This window comes from Rhinolophus sinicus, chromosome 17 (genome assembly GCF_057876585.1).
Source record: "Rhinolophus sinicus isolate RSI-liver-muscle chromosome 17, RSI-T2T, whole genome shotgun sequence".
Taxonomy (NCBI): Eukaryota; Metazoa; Chordata; class Mammalia; order Chiroptera; family Rhinolophidae; genus Rhinolophus; species Rhinolophus sinicus.
In genome coordinates, this window is record NC_142517.1 from 118,630,832 (window position 1) to 118,657,001 (window position 26,170).

The window sequence follows — 26,170 nt, forward strand, 5'->3', positions numbered from 1 at the left end:
GATTTATAGATGATGTAATACAGAATTGTGCACCTAAAATCTGTAATTTTACTAACAATTGTCACCCCAATAAATTTAATAAAATTAAAAAAAAAAAAAGAAATTTGCTAAGAGAGTAGAACTTAAATGTTTTCACTAACAATAATAATAATATAATTATACTGGAAAAAAAAAAAAAGAATTGTGTCTGTCACACAGACACCATTTGATACTGAAACATTTGTTGAATTACTTTTGTAGAAATCCAGAAATAAAACATAGTGCTTGTCTAAAAGTTGCTCAGCTATCTAGAGAGGTACAGATAGTAAAGCAAAGACCATATTGCATGGTGAGTGGGCAACATGACAATGGGACACAGCATTGTGACACGGTGTGGCCTTGGCAAACTTGTTGATCTCTGTATGATATGAGTTCCCCAGTCTGTAATACAGGGATAATAATGCTTATTTCAGTGTTCTTGGGAAGAATACATTTTGAAAGGTGCTTTAGTATGGTGTCTCACATAACAAGTGTTCAGTAACTAACAAATATTATTACAGTCCAATTTCATAAATGGAAAAGTAATAAAGCATATAATCATATGCCACAAATCACAGACAGTGATTTCTCTCCCAGCAGAAACCACTGCAGGATAAATGGGTGAAGGGAACTGTGTATTGTTCCCAATCAGCTGCCTCTGGAGCTGGCAAGGATCTAAAGAGGACTTAGCCTCTTATTACAAGAGAACTTTAATATAATGCAGATTCTTTCTGAGGATACCACCATATGAATTTTCAGAGTAGAGTCTGGAAGAAACTGGTAGGTTTTTACTAGGCTGAAAAAATTGGGATGGATGAGGAAAACTACCTTGGAAAGAGGAGGGGGATCACAAAGAGATGGAACTGGAATCAGCAGTGGCAGAGGCAAGGAGTGTTCCCTAAAGGCTGATTCTAGCAATAAGGTCCTGAAGAATCCCAGTGGTGGCTTTTGCTTCCCTTGTGAGACACGGTTCATGTCAGTGGCAACTGTTCAGCTAGCCTTTCCTCCCCAGGGTCAAACTTTCGTCAGACTGAAATATTTGCCAGGAAAAGCCGTCAGTGTCCTCAAGTGAATGAAACAAGGTCAAAATTAAAGGAGCAACGGGGACAGTGATGGCTGCAAGGACAAAATGGGAGGGGGGAAGAAGCTGGGAATGAGTACCTGCTCTCCATTTAATGTTAATCCTACCAGTATGTTCCTAAGAATTCTTTATTTGTTTGCTTGTTTGCAGCAAAGAATTCAGTGATAAAATCTCAGTGGGTAGATAAATACCTGTCAAAAGCCGTACAGAATTTCCCAGGGAGAAAACTTGTATGAAAGCCAAGAAGAAAGAAAGGGGTATTTGATGTGCATTGTGGGAGAATTAGCAAGCCACCTCTCATCTCTCCAGAGAGAAAGCCCCAGAGAGGGATCTGCTCTGTGTGTTTCCAAGCGATTTCCAGACAGAGTGTTTTATGCCCTTTATGTGCAGATTTAGCTCATGCATCTTTGCTTTCGGTTTTCTTGCAGATGGACCAACAACTCCGACTCAGTTATAACTTCTCCCCAGAAGTGGAGTTCAGGCTTGTACGGTCACTCACCTTGGGCAAAGTGACAGGTTTGTATTCTAGTCCAGTGGGCTTTGTTAAAATAAAAGAATACATAAATGAGTTTCATCAGGTCATTTCGAGATTCAGAGCTGAAGCTTCTTGCTCCCATAATATCCAAGATCTAGAACCAAGATTTCTGGTATAGGAGAAGCTAAGATGTAAGTGTGGCAGGGAATTGGCATGTACATCTGTATCACAGAAGAAGCTGGAATAAGAAAAATTAACAAAGAAATGAAGTACATTTTTTACTCAATTTCTAATTAATTAACTAATTTGAAAGGTTTGCTTATTTTTTTACTTAAATTTACTTAATTTTTATCTGAAGACATTAAGGATTTGAAAACCCAATTATTGGCTTGCTCAAATCCTTAATCTCTTTACTAATTCATCAACAAATAAAAGAGAATAGAAATTGCCTACTATAATAGTGGATTTTCTTTTTTTCTACTGGAAGTTCTGTCAATTTTCATTTTATATATGGTGAAGGTTATTTATTAGGTGCATGGAAGATTGAAACTTTCTCAATGAGCTGAGTATATATACATATCTACTCAGTTTAACTTTAATTTATCTTTGTGCTTTACTCTATTTTGTCTGTTATTAATATAGCAATTTAGTTTTACTTTAGTTGGTATTTACCCAGCCTATCTTTTGTTTTATATGTGTTCTTCTGGTATTTATTTTTCTTTAAGTCTCATAGATAATCTTATGAAAAGCATACAGCTGAATTTTGTGATATCCAATCTGGCCATCTCTGTTTTACAAACTGGCAAAAATAACCCCCTTTATATTTTTGGGTTACTTACAAGGTGGGATTTGTTTCTGCCTCCTTATTTTCTGTTTGTTCAATTTTTCTTGTGATTCTATCTTGTTCTTTCTTACTTTCTCAATCCCAGTGCCATACAGAAAACAATAGCTGGAGGCATTTTAAGCAGGGATGGATTTAACACAGGAAATTAGTTGCTTACAAAATTGTGACAGCATTTATAGTGTAGATACTCGTTAGTCCTTCAGAATGACTCCCCAAGCAATTTTGAACTGATTATTGGGGAGCTATACCTATGAGGATGTCACTGATGTTAGGCTGGAGTCCAGAGGTCACTGTGACCCCAGTACTGCATGTCAGTTCCCAAGAGGTGAAGAAGTTCTCTGAAAAGTGGTGACACTTCAAGTTACCTTGACTTTGCTGGTGAGTAGAAACAACTGAAAAGGCAGGACGATAACCCTGGTGTCACTACAGCCTTCCTGATTTATAAATGAGATACTCTATATAAATGAGATACCCCCGAATATAATGTGCATCCAGAAACCTGCTGCAGTCAGGATCTAAAAATGTCCATTTTAGTTTCCAAAATGGCCAATCAAGTGACCAACTTCTAGATTGAATTTTATTTCTTATTCTATTACCTCCTTCTACTAATAAGCATTTTATGTAGAGACTACTATTTTTGATTTACCAGTGCAGTCACTATTTTAATTATACCTCATTCTTTCCTATATTTCAGAACTTTCTACTTACCAGGTTTAATGTCCTTCTTTATGTAGTAAATTCTTTTGAATCTCTCCTTTGTCAGGTGCCCTTTGTCTGAGAAAGTTCTTTATTTCACCTTTATTCTTGGAAGATAATTTTGCCAGACATGTGATTCAATATTGAAGGATATTTCCGCTCAGATCTTGAAAGAATTATTCAGGTGCATGGAGTGAGCTCACTCTGGCTCATAAGAACCTATTACACACATCTCTGCCCAATTCTGCATTCAGTGATGTCACAATGCTGGTTTGAAAACAGCCATTCTAGGAGTGTTTACTTCATGTTGGTCAGAAATGCTACAAGGCAGCCTTCCCCGCCACTGGAGCGGAGAGCCGGCTCTGAACCCTCCCCAGCACAGCGCTGTTCTCTTGTCTCCTTTCTTCTGCTGTGGCTGTTGAATAGCTGGCTGGCAGTCTGTCCTGCCTTTGGACGTGGTGCTGACCATCCCCACCCACAAGCTACTTTTAAAGTCATCTCTTCTAATTTGGTGTTTTGTATTTTTATCACTGTGTGGCCGCTTGTAGATTTCTTTTTAAGTGTCTGATCTGATATTTTTATGTTTCCCCCATTATGCGCTAGTTCATCTACGTATCCAGTCCCTATGCATTTTTATATCTGTCTATTCCTCAGTTCTCACAAATCCTCAGCATATCAAATAATGATTTTTCTTATTCTCTCTGTTTAATTATTTTAGACCTGTACTAGATAAATCTTAGACTTTCTAACTTTATCCTCATGTCTCTTACCATAGTTTTATGATACGTTTTACTCTTGTCTATCTTACATTCTGGTCAATTTATTGAGTTTTATATTTAAATTTACTAATTCTTCTTCCATGCCTAATAATCCATCCATGACTAATTAAATCTATTCAATGAGTCGCTTTTCATTGATTATGTTTTTTTCTTATTTCTAAAATATTTTGTTCTTTTTCAAGCATGCTTGTTAAGATAATCTGTTGTTCCCACTTTTTTGTTGTTGTTTCTGTCATTTTATATTTTTAAGTATTTCATTAATAGTTATTGAGCATTTGTCTCTGGTAATCCCAATATCATAAGTCTGTAGTTGTCTAAATCTGTTGTTTTCTGTTTTCTAACTCTTTATTATGGTAGCTTGTTCTCTTATGCTGTGTGTGTGTGTGTGTGTGTGTGTGTGTGTGTGTGTGTGTGTGCTTGCACTCATAATTGATTGAAATTAATCTGAGGAACTGTAATGATCAGAAATTGGGAATTTTTCTTTCAGGCAAGATTTGTGTTTACTTCTGCCAGATGCCAGGGGATACTACCAAATTAGGCTTATTTCAGTTTCTCACTTCAGATTTTTTCTGAATAGACACTGAGTATAAACGAACTCTAGGCTTCTGTAAGACCAAGTTTCTGGTTGAAGTCTTGGCAGAAATGTTGTTATTATTAATATGTCATTTTGTTATTATTTTTGTTACTTTTTTTTTTTTCAATTCAGAACCACATCAGAGGTAAACAGGTTTTATGTTATTCTTTTGACATTAGGTGTCTTTGTTTTTGTTGTTGTTGTTTTAGTCCACTTTTCACTGAAACTTAATGTTGAAGTCTCAGGTTCAACATCTTTACCTGGTAAGAGTTCCAAGCTTGGACTCCTACTCTGCTTCAAGATGGTTCAGGTATTTTCTTTTGATAAATCTTTAATGTTGGTATATGACTCACTGCCTTGGTTTTATCCTCTCTCTCCCAAAATTTTGCCCCAAACTTAGGATTCCTCTTTGTTTCCTGAAGCTTAGCAAGACATTAAAATATGTTTATTGGTTTTAATGAAACAGAATTACTTTTTAGGGTATATAGTCTATTATAGTCTATTTACTGTCCACTGATGTGTAAGCAGTATACCTTGAGTCATTTAATCCTCATTTCAACCAAATCAGAAGAATCATGGGAGGAAAGATAATTAGGGCTATATGACCGCAATACCCAGGCTTTTCTTGTAGCACTTGCTTTGTGTAATGGAAGCTCTAGAATCATCCTCTTGTTTAAAAGCTTTTCCTCCATTAATCTTGACACCGTGTATGGCATTTCTGTGGCCTTTCTGTCTTTTGAATTAAATCTATAACATACAAGATGGAAAGGATGAAACTGTAAAGCAAGGTACTAAATTATTGACAGGTACCTTGTCGTTTTGTTTTGGATTCATTGTGAGGAAAGACAGGAAGTACTGGTTAAGGTTGAGGAAGAGTACCCAATAAAATGTCTTCATTTTTCTGAGGGTAGAAGACTCTTGCTTGCTGGTCTTTCTTCTTATCCAACTGCTGTTAAACGGATAGGAGGGTGTAGACCCACAATTAATTTCAACACTTCTGGTCTACAAAAATTCTCTAGCTGAAGGTGAAGGAAGGTGATATGAACACCAGCTTCATTTTTATGAAGGCATACTAACCCTGGGGATTCTTTGGAAGTAAGCCTCATGCATCAGAAAGAATACGGCTAGGAATGACAGATACATGAAATGGTGCAGGAGTGGATGAAATGGTCTCGATAACATATACAGTGCCACTCCACCATTTTAGAAAAAGTCTACCACTCTGTTGGACAGTTCCATTCTAAAGCATGGATTTGCAAGCACTTTTTATAGTAATACCAAGGGCAAACAAGCGTGAACAAACTATTGTCCCAGTTTTCTTTAGTACCACAAATAACATTCTACTGTGAAGCAAGAACAAGTTAGTTAATTTTATTCTTTCTGTGAAAGGAAGGGCCAATCAACTATTTTAGAGGATATAGGTGCTACATGGTACCATGTTTCCCCAAAAATAAGACCACATCTTATATTAATTTTTGCTCCAAAAGACACATTAGGGCTTCTGTTCAGGGGATGTCATCCTGAAAAGTCATGCTAGAACTTATTTTCCGGTTAGGTCTTATTTTGGGGGAAGCACAGTTTGTGTTACATATATACCATGATGCATAAACATCTTGCCCGAGAATTCCTGCGATGTAGAGATGAATCCATTAAAATAGCTGACATAATCATTGACATTAAAATTGCATTGTGGGTGTTCAGCTACGGTAAATCCTGAGATGCTGCTAGGTTTATTCCTTTGTTTACTGACATTCTTTGACTTTTAAGGACGATGTCTTGGTCTGGTCTATTGCATCAATGGGTTTAAGAGAAATTAGCATTAAAAAGAAAAAAGAGAGAGAGTAGATATTTAAAGAAGTCACCCATTTGGACAAGATTACCTGTTTCTGGAAAATTATTTGATTCTTTAGAAAATATGGAAGTGCATTTCTTACTTTGAAAGAGTATGACTGATTTATCTGTGTTTCTAAGTCTCTGTCTAATTTGGATCATAGACATTCCGATAGATTTAAAAATTTAAAAAGCTTAAGCTTGAAACGTCTAAAAAAAACTGTACCTTTTTTGTTTTTGTTTTATTTTTTTCTGGTCCTGGTTTACCCTAACTTATTGTGCCAGAATATATCATTAAATTTGATTATAAGATAAAAATCAAGCAGACAATTTCTTGGTGCAATTAAGAATTAAGGAAATTATTATTCTATTATTATTATTATTACTATTATTATTATGCCTTCCTGTGAGGAGACTTATTACTGTGCTACAAATTTATGAAGCACTTACTTTTTAAAATATGGAAGCATGTTAAAGGCTAGGTGGAAAAGAATTGTAATACAGCTTTTAAACTTTAGCTACCAGATTCTGAATAGATATTTAAATGAGATTTGCACTCAGGGAATGCATATAGAATTATTTTTTTACACAGCCAGTGTTTATTAATTCCTGCATACCTGCCAGTTTGATAGGCCAAAGCTCACACCTGACAGAGACTTTATTATTCTGTTCTGATGGCTGTTTGCTCATGTAGCTTCAAAGTTCACTTGGCCCTAAGAAGCCACATAGAAATTGGAAGAATTCCTTCGCAGCCTGAATAAAACTGAGCTAATCTGGAAATTGCAGGGCTAGCTGTGAGCACTTTCTCTTGGACTGTTAAAATGAAGAGAGTTCTGATTGCTTTTGTAGAACAGGGATCTATAATTCTCCCAAATCCCACAGTTTTGAACTTGAAGCCTACTTTGTCTTCTGTAGCATCAGAGCATTAGTGGATGAATACCTTGATTGTTTTCATGTTAAATCATTTCCCAAACATCTTATAGAAAATGAGTTATGGCTGCCATTTTTGAAAGCACAACAGAATTTATGCATGTAAATGAAAGGTAGGTACTTCAAAGTACTCATTTTGGAAGACTTACTCTTTTTTTCTACACAGTTGGCCCTTCTTATAATTCAAATGTGATGCAGTTGCTATTAAACTGGGAAGTAAAATTATATAGAGGGAAACCTGCACAGCTTTTTAGACAAACTGACTCATGTTTGCTCTCTCTCCTGTTGTTACTGTTGTGTGGCCATGGTGAAGTCTTCTAATGGGTCGGTAGTACCTGTCGGTAAAATTAGGAAGATAACAGTTCAGTTAATTCATAGATCTGTATAAGGATTCCACAAGACACTATATGCAAATAATTTGGTATTTAGCATACACTCAATAAATATTAGTTTAATCCATTTTATATTTTTAAAGTTTGTGGGAACAGAACAGAGAACTGCTATTGTTTTCATGAGTCTGGAGAGGTAACTGGAAGGTGACTTTTAAAGAGGCACTCAGATGTGCTCCAAAATGTCAGTTCTGAACTTGGGAAACCTTGAAGACTTGAGTGTGACTCACTCTCAACTAGGGCTATTTCAAGGGTATATTAAGCTCATCCCAGCTTAATCAGCAACAATAGAAAATATAATAGTTTGTGAAAACGGAAGTTTCAAAGCATAGGTTTTGCTTCAGGCACAGCTGGGTTCAGAAACTCAAATATGACTGTGGCTCAGTCTTTGTGAGTCTGTGTGTTTCTCCCTTCACTTTTGACTTTTCTTACCTCTGGGTAGGAATTCATTCTCAGGCAGCATTTCAATGATAGCAAGGTGGTATCAACAACTCCATGCTTAAATGCGTCCATTTCAGCAACTCTGTTGGAAAGAAAGCCTCTCATCTCTAAAATGTCTAGAAAAGTACTGGATTGAGTCTCAAAGGACCCTTGCATGTCAAGTGTTAATCCCAGACGATGACAATGTCCACAAGAGTGGAACACGCTCAATGGCGATGACTGGATTATGCCACCAGCTGTGGGTCTGGAGGGTTGACAGTGTCAGCTCTATATTAGCCACGTGTGTTTTGAGAACAGGAAAGTGTTATTTTCAGGAGGAAGTCGAGATATTCTCACCAGAGAGTGAGACAGACTGTGAGGAGGAGCATTAACGATAATCCAGTAATAATTCTGCTTTTTCTTCCTTGCAGTCTGCTATCTCTTTTAAGCAGGAGAGAAGCGGATGCAGTAACAGGGGTGGGCTAGGAATTGTGCATAATTCTGGGACTGCATTGTGCTTGCGTACATCAACAGTCCAAGTGCGCTGCAACTGGAGAGATAATAGTTGAAAGATGCTCTTTTCAGAAATGCATGTTATCTTCTTTTGAGCATGTTTCTAGCTTCCCAAGAGACTGCTCTGAAGAATTTCATTTTGAGTGCATAGGTTTCTTAATGTTTCACCTTGTTTATGGTCATTTCTAGTTCCTTAGTAAATAAAAATATTTCCAAATCACAGCCCCTTCCTGACTCAAATCTTAACAATGTGTGTAATTTTCTCCTAGTGTGTCCAGAAGTTTCTTAATGAAACTGTTTCTCTGAGTAATAAAATATTTTGTTTGCATTAATCCAATCTGACCTACCTGTGAAATGAATGATGTACTTACCGCATCCTGAAATGCCAGTTTTAGTAAGCATCCCAACTTTCTAAATGTACACATCTTGTACTTTCTACTTTGAAGATAAGCAACTTTGAATTGTAACTGGGTTATGTGGGATTCGCTACTGTTTCTTTTAAAAATAATGAACCGCATTTCTCCCCGTGGAGAAATTCCATAGATGGTTTAGTTTCATCTCATGGAACAGAAATGTGTTAAATTTTCTGATTTAAAATGCAATTTTGTTTTGCGTTTTAAATGAATCCCTTCATGATCAGAGTCCAGACCTACTCCTTGCTGAGTGCTGCTCTGTGAAAGTCAAGTGTGTTTTTGTAAACCAAAAGCACCATTTAAACAGCATGCTCCTCAAACACTTATTCAATACAATCACTTTCCTGCTTTGCTCCGCCAATGGGTAATAAATGAATGAAGCGAAGGTAGCTATGATATGTTGTTTCCAAGTACAGATTGCCCTCAGCTGTGAGGTGCTGTACTAATCCATTTCAAGGAGGGATGGCCTCCCAAGGAAGTGCCTGGCTTTATACAGTAGCTTTGCCTGGCTATTAGCTAAGGAGGTTTTGTGTAGTCTATGGAAGCCATGACAGTACTGTCATTGATAAAAAGTTCAAATTAGTTCTCATCACACAAAAGTCACTGAGCAATATTGTGAACCATGCAGTGTGTGAGGCCACATAAATACCAAAAACAAGCAAATAAATGAACACAAAAACTGTCCCTGTTCTAAAGATCCTGCTTAATTTAAAATTTACTTCTTTCAAATGAAAATTATCAGGGTGAGATGAGGAGCATTAAAGTTTTTTAAGACTTTAAACTATCTCCTTTAGGTTATGCTAAATACCAGGTTTTCCTCACTACTCAAATAATAATATTAATGATGCATAGTATTTATAGCATATTAATACTAATAGTATAACAATAAGTGGTACTTATTAGTAGTAGTATTATTTAATGATATGCTGTGATGTGCTAGTTCTAAGTTATGTTAACTCATTTTTTCTCACGACAACACAAAATGGTTAAGTACTATTATTACTCCTGTTTCATAGATGAGGAAAGTGAGTCACATAGGTTAAGTGACTTGTGCAATGTCACAAAACTAGCAAGGGGTACATTTGCTGTTTAGAGTCAGACACTGACTCTTTCCAAGAGTATGCTATATTAGATGCAAAAGGACAATAGGCAGGCTCACTTAAGGTAAAGACTGACCTTTGTCAAGGAAGCTACAGGCCAAGGATGTGACTACTGGCCATGATCTGATTTTAATTAGGCATTTTTCTGTTCAGACCATCCTATGTGGTTAATTTTGGTCTGTGAGTTTGTAGGGCCTGTCATGCAGACCTCCCTGAGCTTGACAGGTTTAGTATGTGGCCCCTTTGTATCCACAGCCTGTTATATAGTAAATGCCCTATAAATGTTTACAATAATAGTAATAATAATAACATAAGGAACCACCAACCCAAACCAGCTTCTTTTGTTTGAGAATGACTTTTGACTGCCTTTCAGATGTGAGAGAGGGGATTGCAAGGTAGAGGGACTACAGTTGCCCGCTCCTTGCATAACAAAGCTTTCATTTCACTCTTTCTTTCTGCTGTGCATGGGGGATGAACAGACAAGGCATTATGTAGCTTTGACTCCAGTTGTTGCTTGATAAATAGTGAAGGTAAGGATGTGGTCAATTCTTAGTTTCTGATGAAATCACCTTAAAAGAGGTAAATCTATACAAACCTACCTGACATTATTTAAATGTATGTTCTCAGGAATGAGCTGCCTCTGACAGATTGTGTCAATGTGATACTTGGTGAATTAACTAAACTTAAAGTATGAGATGTAGTCTGATTTTTAAAGATGTGAACCACCACCTCCATACCTCTCCCATTCTCAGCATGAGGTATTCATGGGGTTCAAAGACAGGACCTGAGTCCGACTTATGGTTTTCTCTCCTTGCTACCTGCCATATTGTGTTCTATGTTTCTGTAGTGGGCTTAATGTCATACAGTTAGATATGGCTAGATCTTGGATGAATGTCTCCTATAAGCTGTGTTTCTTTTTTCATAATGGTGTCTGGCAGTAAAGTGTAAAATGGGTTTGGAATCAGACAGGTCAGAGCTCAAATCCTGTAACGGTCACTTATTAGCTATGTCGCTATGAAGTTCACCTCTCTGAGCCGCGGTTTCCTCGTCTGTAAAGTAGGAGCAGTAATACTTCCTTTATTGATTAAGAAGATAAAGAGATAATGTGTGGCACATAGTAATATTTGAAAACAGAAGCTATTGTTAATAAGATCATACAGTCATCTGCCTGATTTTTCTTTGGCTGATATCCCTTTTCTTTGCTAATGGCACTGCTATTGATTGGTTTACCCTTTGCCTGAGGGATCTGGGTCAGGGTTATAAACATCAGTGTTGACAAGGTGATGAAGTGAAGAGGATCCAAGCTAACAGTAATGAACTCTGCAGCAGGCTTTTAGTTACCTCTCCTAAGCTTGGGGGGCGGGTGTGGAAGCATCTCATTGATCAGAAGCTGAAATGAACAAGTGGGACCAGCCCAGACTGAAATTCTCGCTGCTTTCCCCTGGAAACGGAGAGGAAATTAAGGCACAGAGAGGGTCAAGTGGCCACTACTTATTTAGTCTACTGGGATTTTATTTTTGAAGGATGTCATTAATGATAATAAATTGAGTATTAAAACAGGTTAAAATAGCATGAAACTCATTTCCACTTAGGGGTGACTATGGGACATCCACTTCTAGGAGAGATTTGATCTGAATCCCTGGATTTTCCATTTCACTTCCACAGAATTATTACCAGTGAGCAGTGTCAGTACTCGACACCCGTAGCCAATGCACTAATGTTCTTTTGCTTGATAAAGAGCCACATTGCTTGCTGTCCAGTGGGAAGGAAACATAAGTAGCTCATTCTCCTGAGGACATTTCTAGTTTGAGATCGTCCCCTAAAATGAACTGCTGCCTATTCTAATCTGCTCAAAACCTTGAATATATGCTTTGTCTTTTCCATTTATTTCCTCACATTTTACAAAATTCTTCTATAGAATATAAGCTATGCATAGACCACGTCTCTCTTAAAAGATTAAGATTATATAAATGTTTTGAATTAAGAATACTCTTCCCTAGCATTATTCATGGATAATTCATTCAAGGTATGTCTTTTGAGTACCTATTATGTACAAGGCAAGATATTAAGTGAAACTGAGAAAAATTTTAAAGAGGTATAGCCTAGGAATTCTTATTTCCAAAGTGATGAAACATATATCTATGGAGATGAGATATGAAATGACTATACTATGAATAATTTCAATGTATTACACAATCGAGTATGCTTAGGATTCATAAGAGGGAGGGACCATTTCAGCTGAGATGATCCAGAATGTGTCAGAGAGGAGACACCCCTGACTCTAATCTTGATGCACAGATTTGCACTCAATAGATGGAGCACATCTGGGAAGGAGGAATGGCGTGAACCAAATATGACAATATGAAGGCAAAGACGGTGCTGTGAACAAGCAGTAGTCCATCTTCAGATGGACCTCTCATTCATGCAGAGATACAGACAGAGAGGACTAAGAAAATCTCAGCTGGTAGCATATTACGGAGGGCCACTAGTGCTCTGCAAAGGAGTCTTTGAAGATGGGAGAAGCCATTGATGGGGACTCTTGTGATCACAGCTGCTGTTATCTCTTTCTGAGTGACAGATCGGATGGGGAGAGAGACTGGTGTGGAGATTATGGTAACATCTACCCTTCCGGTAGGAAAGGACAAGAGTCTGGACTGGGGCATAACCATGGAACAGGGAAAGAGGTGCCGGGGAAGGTTATGCAATAGGAATTGGAAGGTTTGCGTAAATCACTGGATAGGTGGATAGCAGTATAAGGCGGACTAGAAAGGAGAGGCACACAAGAACAGAAGAGTTGTAGCTTTGGGCACTTGTTACCAAAGGAAATCCACCAATTCTGGTCAGGCCTGAGCCCATGTTTACGAGATTGGGTGCCACTGTACAATGCATTATACAGCTGGTATACACCTCCTTTAGGTCACACTCCAGGGCTGCTCAGCTGCATCTGGATTTGTGCAATCCCTATCATCCAGGACAAGTAGGAGAGCCACAGACCATGTCACAGGACATGTTGATGACACTCCAGTTCAGAATCCTCACAGTGGCGATTCCCACATTAGTCAACCGCTTCAAGAAGCGTATCTCTCCCACACACGTTGAAAGTTCCCTGACTTTTATTTCTTATCTGTGTAGATAGTTGTTTCCCTGGGGAAGACAGAGATCTTTGAAGGCAGGAACCTCCTGTTATCCACGTTCCCATCACCCCATCTGGATGCACAAGCCTTCATTCTCTGTCTGTTCCCCATGTATATTTACAATGCAGTTGTTTTCATGAGTGTATTACATATCAAGTGACTGTTTTCAATTCAGGAGGAAAGTGCCTGTGTTCATATTCCTCATTTTATAATCCATACTGGGGTGAACAACCTGGTTGTTCACCTGGGGTGACCATTCTGGTCTGCCAAAGATAGAGATTTCCAGGGATGTGGGGTTATCAGTGCTAAAACTGAAACAGTGCTGGGCAATACTGGGCAGTCGGTCACTCTAAGCCACACTTAGTTTAGGGGTTTGCAATAGGTTAATGGAACTTGACTCAGGGGTTGTATGCCAGATGAGCAATTTGACCTCACACTTTTCACAGTCACAGCTAAGCCCAGCTGCCATCGTCCCAGCAAGTGCTATAGATGGACCCAGGTGAGTCTGGGGAAAGAGAGTGAACCAATCAGCCTACCATATAACACTTACTAAGCCACTGTTGGATTGCAGACCACAGCAGCTAGATGTCGTGAGACGCCTGGAGAAGGGTATGAGGTTGTTTCTGCCCTAAAACCCCAGTGAGCTGGGTGGGGACATAAAATTGCACATACGCGGTGATTACAGAACAACTGATCTCTAACTCATGGAAAAGGAAAACAAAGGAGGTGTTAAAAGTAAAGCCATCTATAAGCAGGATTCTTGTCCTGCGTGGTGGTTCCAGGTCCTTGTTTATGAACACACCATTTCAAGCTGTATTGAGCAGTGGTGTTGTGGGGACAGAGCCAGGAGTGCAGTTTCCAGGCTCTCAGCTTCATGTGGAAAGGTGCTGGCTCAGGTAGTAAATGGTCATCAACTATGATTGGATGGCCATCAGCTGTGGCTAGTTGGCCATCAGCTGTAACCAGTGAACCATTGGCCACTAATATAACTGCCATGGCTAAGCTAGCAGCAAAAGGGGGCTAGCAAGAAGATGGTGGCTGGCAAGCACAGATTGCAGTTAGCACGGTGGATTACAGTTAGCAAGGGGTTGGTTGTTGGTTGGCAGAGAAGTGGACGGAAGGTAGCAGATCGTGTGGATCCTGTTGCCTGTGTCTGCAAACCAGCCACCAGTGAGAATATAGTAGTATGATTCCCTCATCCATGGCTCCATTGGTGTTCCTTTTTGGCCTCACCATATCCTGCGTTCTTATGTGGGGAGTGGGAGCTGAGAACCCTACCTGCCACCCGGCATGACAGCGAGCAGGGTACAGTGACAGCCAAAGCTCTCTGAAGTGCGGTGGAGCAGTTTGTGCATATGAACAGTCAGTCTCAGGAAGACCAGGAGGAGCAGCTGCTGGAGAGCTGGATTTCCATGGAGGGGTGGGAAGACATGGACGGTTCCCCAACCAGCACAGGACGGAGAAAACAAAGGTCATTGTGGCTCTGTGAGCTGGGAAGTTCTTGCTGAGGCAGCCTGAATGCGGGACTTGTCCCAGGAGAAAATGCTTGCTGAGTACTCCATGGGGCTGAGGTCAAGGTTGTTGTGGGCACAGAGTCCCAGAGAGTGGTTTCCAGGCTCTCAGCCTCACATGGAAAGGTGCTGACTCATGTAGTAGATTGCTGTCAGCTATGGCTAATTGACCATCAGCTGTAAGCAATTAGCCAATTAGCCACTGATATAACTGCTGCAGCTGTGTTGGTTAGTCAGTCGGTTGGTTGGCAGGCAGAGAAGCGGACAGCAGGTTGCAGGTCATGTGGATCCAGCATCCAGTGAGATTATAGTGGTATGACTCGCCTATCTATGGCTCCATGGGTGTTCCTTTTTGCCCTAGCCATATCCTGCATTCTTATGTGGGGAGCGGGACTAGAGGCCCCACAGACTGCCTTGCACGACAAATGGTGCAGCGAGCAGGGTCTCCCGCATGACAAATGGCGCAGCAAACAGGGTGTGGTGCTGTCCAAGGCCTACTGAAGGATGGTGGAGCATTTTGTGTGTGTGAAAGCTCAGCTTCAGGGGGCCTATGAGGAGTGACACCGGGAACAGGAGGCGCGGTCTACCTGGGAGACTCAAATCTCCAGATGGCACGCTGCCCTGTTGGCCAAAGCAAGCGTCACCTTCCTTTTGGTGACCTGCTGCGGCCGTGGGCTCCTAGAATTGTGGACATCTTACTTGGAGGCTTCCACCCACTCAGACAGCTGGCACGGCGAGCAGGATTCTGACCAGGTAGGAATGGAATCTGACTCTGGGCAGGAGGACGTGTGGCCCCCACACAATGTGTGTGGTGCCCGGTGGCCACTGTTCTCAGGAGTTGGACCCCAAGGAGGTGTGGGAGGACATGGATGGCTCTCCAGCCAGTGTGGAGAGGGCCCAGCAGGCTCTAGCTGAGCGGTTGTCAGAGGAGGCGAAGGCTACAGCCGACCAAGTGGGCTGGATGTCCCTCATGGCCTTGAGTTGCAACACGAAAAATGCGCTTCATGAAATAGCCCAGGTGCCGGACCAGGTGCCCTGCTTGGAGGTGCTGGAAGCTCGGGTCCACCTGTTGGAAGAGGAGCCCCACAGTGGAGACTCTGAGGCAGAGACGGAGGAAGCAAGTGGAGACAATATAGCTCCCAACCCCCAAGCCTGGCCAATCTTGAAACAAAGGGTAAAACGTGAGCAACCTTTGGGCCCGGGGTTGTTGCTGCCGGCAACACAGCTGTGACTGAGTTCACAACCTACACCTCTTACACTCCCACTGAGTTGCAGGAGCTGGGGAGGCGGTACCGACAGTGCCCTGGAGAGCCAGTCTCGGCTTGGCTACTAGTTTATGGGATGAGGGAGCAGACAACATTCTCTGCTCCCCAGGAGAGATGGAAAAGCTAGCCTTCGTGACAGTGCATCTGTCCCTGTGACAAAGGTTACAGAACTGCCATAGGTTGGCCCAAAACCAGGGCAACCACTCTCTAATGGAGTGGCTCACTGCTGCGGTTCACATAGTATGGGGACAGGCTGGCGAGCTGCCAGACACTGTGAGTCAATGGCAGTCATATACGGAACTTACTGAAATCATCCGTGAAATGGGTATGAGACATGCTATTTTCAACCCTAGTATGTGGGGGCCGGATGATGAGCTTTTTACAGCCAGCATGAGAGATCTGGTTTTGGATACTACACCTGCAAGTGCTTTTGTATCCTTGGTTGCCATTCTTACGCCCTATGTGGGGCGGTGGATCCATGAAGTTACCATTGCCATGGCCACCCTAGGGGATGTTGAAAGTCGGAGGCAAAAGAAGTTAAGACAGGAGGTCCGAACAGTTGAGACCTGGAAGCCCAAATCAAAAGTAAAGGGGCTAGGTGGCGGGCCTCAGAGAGTCACACATGCACAATTGTGGCGTGATCCCGTGGCAGCAGGGGTTGATCAGGAAAAAATAGACCAACAACCCAATGCACTCTTGTTGGAACTTTGGAAACAGTTGTGTCCAGAACAGCAATTCTAGGAAAACCTAAAGGAGAAGTCTGGGAACGCGACCCATGTCCCTCTAGGACTTCATGCAGCCGCTTGAGGCCACCTCCTTTCAGCTTGATTAGGGGTGGGGCCAAGGTACCCGGTCAGAGGGGATGAGCAGGGACCGGAGGCCCCACGTGGAACTGTCCATACACTGGTCCCCTTCGAATGTGCAGAGGGTTTTGGCCCTAGTTGACACTGGCGCAGACTGCAGTCTTGCTTACGGGAACCCAGAACTGTTCCCCGGACCAGCAATCTGCATTGATGGCTACGGGGGAAAGACTGTGACTGTGAAAGCTCTTTCCTTACCACTGGGTATAGGAAGGCTTTCCCCTCATACCTACAAGGTTTATGTCTCCCCTGTTCCGGAGTATATTCTAGGGGTGGACATGCTACATGGCTTCAGTTTACAGACGTCGGTAGGAGAGTTCCATCTCCAGATCCAGGTGGTGAAAGCGGTGACACGCGGGCATGCTCACCACCCTCCTCAAGTGTTGCCACAGCCCCGGCGTATGGTTACAGTGTGACAGTACCACCTGCCAGGAGAGCAGGAGGAGATTTGTTGTACAATATTGGATTTAGAGAAGGCACATATTTTGAGGCCAACGCACAGTCCCTTTAACTCCCCAGTATGGCCTATCAAGAAGTCAGATGGGACTATGCGAATGACTGTTGGCTATACGGAGTTAAATAAGACGATGCCACCTTTGCATGTGGCAGTGCCTTCAATTCACGATTTAATGGATTGTCTGACTGTCTGCCTGGGGACATATCACAATGTAGTGGACTTGGCCAATGCTTTTTTCTCCATTGACATTGCACCCGAGTGCTTTTACTTGGGATGGGCGGCAGTGGACTTTTCAAGTCCTTCCACAAGGATACTTGCACAGCCCCACTGTCTGCCATGGGCTTGTGGCCCAGGATTTGGCACATTGGGATCACCCGTCCTCTGTGGCCTTGTTTCATTATATAGATATTTTATTAACATCTGATTCTCTTTCAGATTTAGAACAAGCAGCTCCTTCTCTTCTCTGCCACCTGAAATCACGTGGCTGGGTGGTGAATGAGGAAAAGATCCAAGGCCATGGCTTATTCGTCAAGTTTTTGGGTGTTGTGTGGTCGGGTAAGAAAAAGGTCATATCTGAGATGATTGTTGACAAAATACAAGCCTTTCCCCAGTCGACCAAGGTCTCCCAATTGCAGACGTATTTGGGTCTGCTAATATATTGGCGGGCGTTTGTACCCCATTTAGCACAAATGGCAAGGCCCTTGTATAACATGATAAAAAAGGGGGCCTCATGGGATTGGACAGAAGCTATAGAGCAAGCCTTTGTTGCCACGAAACGGGCAGTGCAGCAGGCACAGGCTCTGCAATTAGTAGACCCTGGCCGCCCATTGAACTTCATGTTCACGTAACCCAAGAGGGGTAGAGTTGGGGCCTCTGGCAACGGCAGGAGCATCTCCAGTTGTCAGTGGAATTTTGGTCCCAATTGTGGAAAGGAGCAGAAGTCTGCTACTCTCTACTAGAGAAACAACTGGCTGCTGTGTATGCAGCTTTAGTGGCCACAGAAGCCATTACAGAAATGGCACAGGTGTTGATTCGAACAACCTATCCCAGCCAGGGGTAGGTCTGTACGTGGACCCAGGGACCCAAAATGGGTGGCACAGACCACCACCCTCGCCAAGTGGGGTGCTACTTAGAGCAACGTAGCACACTTAGATCAAACCCTTTGATCACAGAGCTACAGCAGGTCCTGGGACCTGTGGAGCTTGTAGCCCAGGCTGAGCCAAGTGCTCTACCTAGGCGGGAGGACTTGGAGCCCTCACCCTACAAAGAAGGACAGCCCCCAGTACCTGAGGGTGCCTGGTTTACCGATGGTTCTAGCCGAGTAGGTGCAGCCATTTGGACGTCTATTGGTGTGCAGCCCAAAACGGACACCATTTGGTTTGATACTGGGATGGGCCAGAGTAGCCAGTGGGCTGAGTTATGGGCTATGTGGATGATAACCAGCCACTAGCTCGGGCCCCTAGTTATTTGTACTGACAGCTGGGCGGTGTTCCGGGGCCTAACGTTGTGGCTCCCTACATGGAAACACCAAAACTGGTTGGTGGGACACCGTCCACTCTGGGGTCAAGCCATGTGGCAGGACCTCTGGGACCTAGGGCAGAGAAAGGAGGTGACCCTAATGCATGTCACAGGTCACTTCCCCTTAGTGTCCCCAGGTAATAATGAAGCAGATGCCCTAGCACAGGTACGATGGTTAAAACAGGCTCCTGCCACTGATGTGGCCCACTGGCTGCATAGGAAATTGCAGCATGCTGGAAGCTGAACCATGTGGCAGGTAAGCAGATGCTGGGGCCTGCCTTTGAAATGGCAGGAGATAGCAGACGCCTGCTATGACTGTGCCATCTGTGCCCAGGACAGCCCCAAAGGCGGAGGCTCCCCTGGGAGACACAGCAGATTACGCGAGGGAGGGTGCCTCTCACTCGCTGGCAAGTGGATTACATTGGACACCTGCCTAAGGCCCGCAATGCGATGTATGCATTCACAGCAGTGGACACTGCTATGGGGTTGATGTTTGCTTGGCCATGTCTGGCTACAGATCAGCGGCATACAGTGGTCGGTCTTACACGGCTGTGCACCCTCTATGGGCAACCCAAGTCATTGAAAGTGACAGGGGTACCCATTTTACGGGGTAAGAAGTGCACCGCTGGGCTGCCAGGATGGACGTACAATGGTTGTTTCATACCCCGTATAACCCACAAGCCGCTGGCATGATTGAACGCTACAACGGCCTTTTGAAGCAAGGTCTCCGGGTGTCAAAACACCTTCCCACGATGCGTGACTGGGCCTTGCATCTATGGGACATCTTGAGAATCCTGAATGAGACACCACGGAAGGGAGGGCCCATGCTAGTAGAAGCTCTGCTTCATCAAATGGCCGCTCCCATTCAATTACAAGTTACCACAAGTGAGACTGTTAAAGCCAGGCTACGGCAGAAATGGAAACATTTTGCTGCCAGCACCCACATGCTTGAAAGCAGGGGAACGGCAGCAATGGACTTGGCCCTGGCAGGTCAAAAGTCCCCACTGTCAATGGTTGGGCCTGATAGCCCCATGGGGGCTGGTTTGACTTATGGTTTGTAAGTGACGTCAGGGGTAGTGGCTGAGTGGCCACCATAAGTGACTGTAGTATATGAAGTTCCCGACAATGGGATGATTTTGCGGGGAACCTATGTGGTCTCACTATGGCCTATTATGGGGTCCCCTGTTCTGTTACATATTGAAACTACGCAAGGGACCCCAAGCACTGCCATAAAGGTCTGGTACCACAAACCGGGAAAGGTACCAGTGGCAGTGACCCTCCTTTCCCAGAACAAAAAGCTAGCATGTATCCTCCCAGATGGAAGGGATTTGCCATTGTTGGTTCCTAAGACTACCGTTTCTTTTCGTCCATAGGTGTCAGTAGGCTAATATGGCACAGGGACTCTTGTGGAAGATGCTTGTCACATAAATTGTGAGGCGAGACCCTGCAGGGATGGAGTGTGGGGACAGAATCCCAGAGAGTGGTTTCCAGGCTCTCAGCCTCACATGGAAAGGTGCTGACTTGAGTAGTAGATGGCCGTCAGCTGTGGCTAATTGACCCTCAGCTGTAAGCAGTTAGCCAGTTAGCCACTGATATAACTGCTGCAGCTGTGTTGGTTAGTCAGTCGGTTGGTTGGCAGGCAGAGAAGCGGACAGCAGGTTGCAGGTCATGTGGATCCTGCCTCCAGTGAAACTATAGTGCTTCTAGTGAGACAGTAGTGGTATGACTCACCTATCTATGGCTCTGTGGGTGTTCTTTTTTGGCCTAGCCATATCCTGCGTTCTTATGTGGGGAGCGGGACTAGAGGCCCCACAGGCCACCTCGCCCGACAAATGGCAGAGACAGCATGGTGTCCTGAATGACAGTCGTCCCTCACCGCCAGGACAGCCCTGGCGAATGACTATGGACTATGGGAAATTGCCTTCCATCCCTAATTTAATGGATCGCTTGACTGTTTGCTTGGGACTGTGCCACCATGTAGTGGAACTGGTGGATATTTGCTTCCTGTGTCTTGACCGGCCGCCATCGAGAATATGTAAGCACCTTGACTGTGAGCCGCTGTTGTTCCAGGATTGTACCCTGCGAGGCCCAGAGAGATCGGCAGTGCCCTGAGAGCCCTGGCTGTGTCCAGGAAATCTGGCTGTGCCCAGAGAGAGTGGCAGTGCCCTGAGAGGCTCTGGCTGTGCCTGGGGAGACTGGTGGTATCCGAAGAAGCCCAGGAAGTCTGGCTGTGCCCAGAAGGACTGGTGGTACCCTGAGAAGCTCTGGCTGTGCCCAGGAAGTCTGGCTGTGACCAGAGAGAGTGGCAGTGCCCTGAGAGCCTGGCTATGCCTGGAAAGACTGGTGGTACCCTAAGATGCCCAGCAAGTCCTGCTGTGCCCAGAAGGACTGGTGGTGCCTGAGAAACCCTGGCTGTGCCCAGAAAGCCTGGCTGTGTCCAGGATATTGCATTCACCCCTAAGCTCCTCACACCGGGCCCCTCGCAGAAGACGCTTGTTGCGTAGATTGTGAGGCGAGACCCAGTAGGGGTGGAGTGTAGGGACAGAGCCAGGAGTGCAGTTTCCAGGCTCTCAGCCTCACATGGAAAGGTCCTGGCTCAGGTAGTAAATGGCCATCAACTGTGATGGATGGCCATCAGTTGTAACCAGTGAGCCATTGGCCACTAATATAACTGCCGTGGCTATGCTAGAAGAAAATGGGGGCTAGCAAGAAGATGGTGGCTGGCAAGTGCAGATTGCAGTTAGCATGGCAGATTGCAGTTAGCACAGCAGATTGCAGTCAGCAAGGGGTTGGTTGTTGGTTGGCAGTGAAGTGGACGGAAGGTTGCAGATCGTGTGGATCTTGTTTCCTGTATCTGCAACCCAGCCGACCATGAGGATATAGTGGTATGACTCCCCTATCTATCGCTCCGTTGGTGTTCCTTTTTGGCCTCACCATATCCTGTGTCCTTATGTGGGTAGTAGTAGCTGAGACCCTGCCTGCCATCCTGCAAGACAGGTGTCTTTTCATTAGAGAGGCACCATGAAAGTACTTAGGTGTCAGATGCACGTTGCAGTAGCTCTTCTGGTTCTCTGAACAGGAAATCTCATGTGCATCTTCCATACCAGCAATAGCTCCCATTATCTTGGGACCTGCGGTGTTTACCTCACCATGTTGTGGGAGGCAGGGACTCGGCGATGTGTGTTGGTAGAGTGATTCTTTTGAGATATCAATGGGTATTTTTATACACAGGAGCCAACTTAGCTCTTTGAGGTTAATGTGAGGTTTCAAGGTTGAATTACCTTTTCTTATCACTCTGAGGACATCAATGGTTTGAACATGCATGTCCCTGTGTTTTGCATATGTCTACATAGTTGCTTTCTACAAGTTGCCTTTTCGCTGTTTTGTCGTTTGATCTCCCTCATTCCCATTAGAGAACTTCCTTAGACCTCTGAGGATCCTGGGCTTCATCACATATATGAACAGTGGCTAGAAAGCATCGATAGGGAGCTACACTGAAGGATAGGGCTGGGCCTTAATGAGAGAAACTCCCACTGTATCTTGAGGATGTTCTCCTTGGAACAGGCATATTTCCTAGGGAAGTGTTTTCCAGTCTCCTCTTTGGGGAATTTCCAAAAGTCATATTGGGCAAGAGAGCTGGTGGGTTTCCTTACCTGCTGGGGAAACATCCCTTTCCTTTCTTGTTTTCCTCCCTCAGTGAGCATCCCTAGCTCACCAGTGGCCGCTCTTCTCACCAACCTGTCATGATCTCACAGTATCGTCATACCTATTTATCAACTTCTTCAAAACCTAGGTGTAATTGAAGTTCAAAAGTGCAGGACTGGAAATATTTTCTTTTTCTCTAGAATTTCTATATTTGTGAGGAGATTGGTGCAGAATTGGCTGAGAAAGAGAAAAACAGTTTTGGATGCCAAACCTTTCAAATGTAGAAGCCACTTAGTCAGTCAGGGTTCAACCAGTAAGAGATAACAGATGGCATTTATTGCAAAGAATTGGTTTACGTGATAATGGAAGCTGGGTATGATGTCTGATATCCATGGGGCAGCCATGAGGAAGTACAGGCTGGAATTCTCAGTTTCCTGATTATGAGTCTGGGTACGATGTCTGAAAGGCTGGGGACAGCCATGAGGAAAGGCAGGCTGGAACTGTCAGGCATGTGCTGTCCATAGGTGCAATTTCTTCTTCAGAGAAACCTGAAGAGCCACTCTGCTGTTAAATCCTTGCAGCTGATTAAATCAGACCCACGTGGATTATCTAAGATAATCAGTCAACTGAACATGGATTTTAGTCATTATCTACAAAACACCTTCACAGCAACACCTGGACTATTGTTTGAATAACAAGGGAGGGTAGCTTAGCCAAGTTGACACAGCAATGGACCATTATACCGTCTCCTCTTTATTTTAATTTTTTATTGAAGTAAAATTCACATAATGTAAAATTAATTTCACATTCAGTGATACTTAGTACATTCATAATGTTGTGCAAACGTTACTCCTATCTACTTCCAAATATTACCCTGTACCCAAAGCAGTCACCCTTATTCCCCCTTGCTCTTGGCAACCACCAAGCTGTTTTCTGTTTCTATCGATTTACCTGTCTATTCACGAGTTTTCATATAAATGGAAGACTGTAATGTGGGACCTTGTGTGTCTGGTATTTTTCACTTAACATCACTTTTGAGGCTCAGCAACATGGTAGCTCATATCAGTACTTCATTCCTTTTTATGATTGAGCACTATTCCATTACATGGATATAATCCATTTGTTTACCCATTCATCTGCTAATGTCATCTGGGCTGTTTCCACCTTTTGGCAATTGTGAATAGTGCTGCTGTGACCATGCATGTACATGTACTCGTTTGAAGACCTCTTTTCAATTCTCTTTGGTATATATCTAGGAGGGAAATTGCTGCCTTTGGAAAGCCATCACAACCAAGCCTTAGCGCCGTGGGGCCATTCAGGGAATGCTGCATTGTCACCTGTGTTCCATACACTGCCCACTCCGTCATACAAAGAGGTCTTTTGAGAGCACTCCTGAGTGGGTTTATGTTCTTTTATTATTAGTTTCAGGTGTACAAAACAACATAGTGATTAGACATTTACACCCCTCACAAAGTGATAACCCCAACATGTCTACTGCCCATCTGACACTGTGCATAGTTATTACAGTACCAGCAACTGTATTCCCTATGCTGTACTTTACATCCCGTGACTATATACTTTTTAAAATTATAATTGACGTTAAATATTTTGAAGACGCTCCCTGTGTGCATCCTTAAGCAGGTAAACATGCTGCCACTCTTTACCCTCCTAGGCCTCAAATACCAAATAATTAGGGTAAGAACAATCACTGGGTACATGCCTAGGGTTCTCTGTAATGTGTGATTAAAGGAGATTTGGTAGCAACCAGACTGGGGACACGTAGTAGGATTGGAGGACTAGTGTACCTGTGTTCATAGCAGCTACATGACTGAGCAGCTGCTTAGAATCACTGCAAATTCATTGTCTTTGAAATGTCATGGTCTGCCACATAATCTTCGAAGAGTGCTCTAATGTAGAACAAAACATAATTTTGTAATATGAAAATTTTATAAACTTTGACTTTGAAAATCCTGATTCTAAAGCAGATCCCAAAGTCATTTTTAATACTATTTACAAAACAAAACAAGAGAAACTGAAAGCCAGTTTTGTTGACCCAAATTAAAGAATTCTGGGCTGTAAGTAAAAATACTTTTCAATATCTGAAAAAAAAAAAAAAAGTAACCCTGAGCTTTATGATATCATGAGTTAAAATATTGATATGTATTTGAAAATTATACTTAAGCTGAAATTTGGATATTTTCTGATATCTTACTGTCATGCAGGGTATCATGTGGGGTCTCTGGTCCCGCGCCCCACATAAGAATGCAGAACATGGTGAGGCCAAAAAGGAACACCCATGGAGCCATAGGTAGGGGAGTCATACCGCTATATTCTCACTGGCGACTGGATTGGAGACACGGGAAGCAGGAGCCACACGATATGCAACCTGCCAACCGCTTCTTTGCCAACCAACCAACCAACAAACCAACCAACCAACTAACCCCTTGCTAACTACAATCCGTGCTTGCCAGCCACCATCTTCTTGCTAGCCCCTATTTGCTGCTAGTGTAGCCACAGCAGTTATATTAGTGGCCAATGCCTCACTGGTTACAGCTGATGGCCATCCAATCAGTTGATGGCTATTTACTACCCCAGTGAGCACCTTTCCATGTGAGGGTGAGAGCCTGGAAACTGGACTCCTGGTTCTGTCCCAACCCTTACATTTTTAGCCTATGAAGTTGCAAGCTCTCCCTCCCTATTCACTGGGCAGCATGTGGCCATTCTGGCTACTCTTCATCTTTTTTCTTTTTTTTGACATAGTAGAGAGAATATGGGATTTGGTGTCACACGCCACCAACTTCCACTGTAGCTTGGGTTCTGAAATGTAATCACTTTGAATATCCTAAAACCACTTGGATAAAAATCCTAATTCATTGTACTTTAAGGAAAAATTACACAAAGCTTTTAGTTTCATTGTAGGTGAGATTGAAGAAAATTTGGACTCAAGGTGTTGGCCATTCCATAGGCTTTAAAGGGGAGAAGAAGAAAGATATCTAAAGATGTGGGTTCATGAATAAGATTCAGGATGTCCAATCAGGGCATCTCAGTCAACTCTGTGCTCTGTGGTAAAGCCTGTGTTGGAAGCTTGCTCAGGACTCATCCTCGTCTGACCCTGTCAGAGGCTCATGGCATTATCATTTTCTGTGGCAAAAAGCTTTCTTATGTGCTGCTTACATTCATCTTGTATCCTTATAATTGACTCATTGTGAAGCTTTGGTAAGCTTTAATAAGACAATGATTTTCTTTTGTGAGGTTGGGGAAGAAAATTTCAATCAAGGGAGGCTTGAAGATGTGTTGACCTATGTACAGAGTGGGTGTGATGGTTCATTTTGTGTACCAGCTTGACAGGTGCACAGAGTGCCCAGACATTTGGTCAAACATTGTTCTGAATGTGTCCAAAACTGGCCCTAGTCATCTAAATGTCAATAAAAAAAAATGTCTCCCTCATATATAGACGAGATATGAAATACACATCGTTTTGGGGGTCTGCTCCTGGAATCTCTAGAACTCTACCAGTCACATCTAAGTTATGAGCAATTGCAATTTGCATTTCACCATGTCAGTAATGTTGAAAAGCATTGAATTCAGATTTTCAGCTATTGTCTTTCAGCTCATGGATAAATATCTTCATTGGTCGTAACAATGTGAGAACTCTTTCTATATGGGACTTCTGTAGACAGTGAGGGAAGGGTTTAACTTACTTTCATATCTCAGTTAG

General features: G+C 43.0%; 1 protein-coding gene across 2 annotated transcripts in view; it reads left to right on the forward strand.

The window, feature by feature from the left end:
* Positions 1-26,170, forward strand: part of CNTNAP5 (contactin associated protein family member 5) — an 809,041-nt gene that overhangs the window by 752,734 nt on the left and 30,137 nt on the right. For both annotated transcript variants that reach the window (XM_019749552.3, XM_019749551.3), the window contains exon 21: positions 1,528-1,615. In XM_019749552.3, coding sequence (XP_019605111.3) covers positions 1,528-1,615 — 88 coding nt within the window. The remainder of the gene's footprint in view (positions 1-1,527; positions 1,616-26,170) is intronic.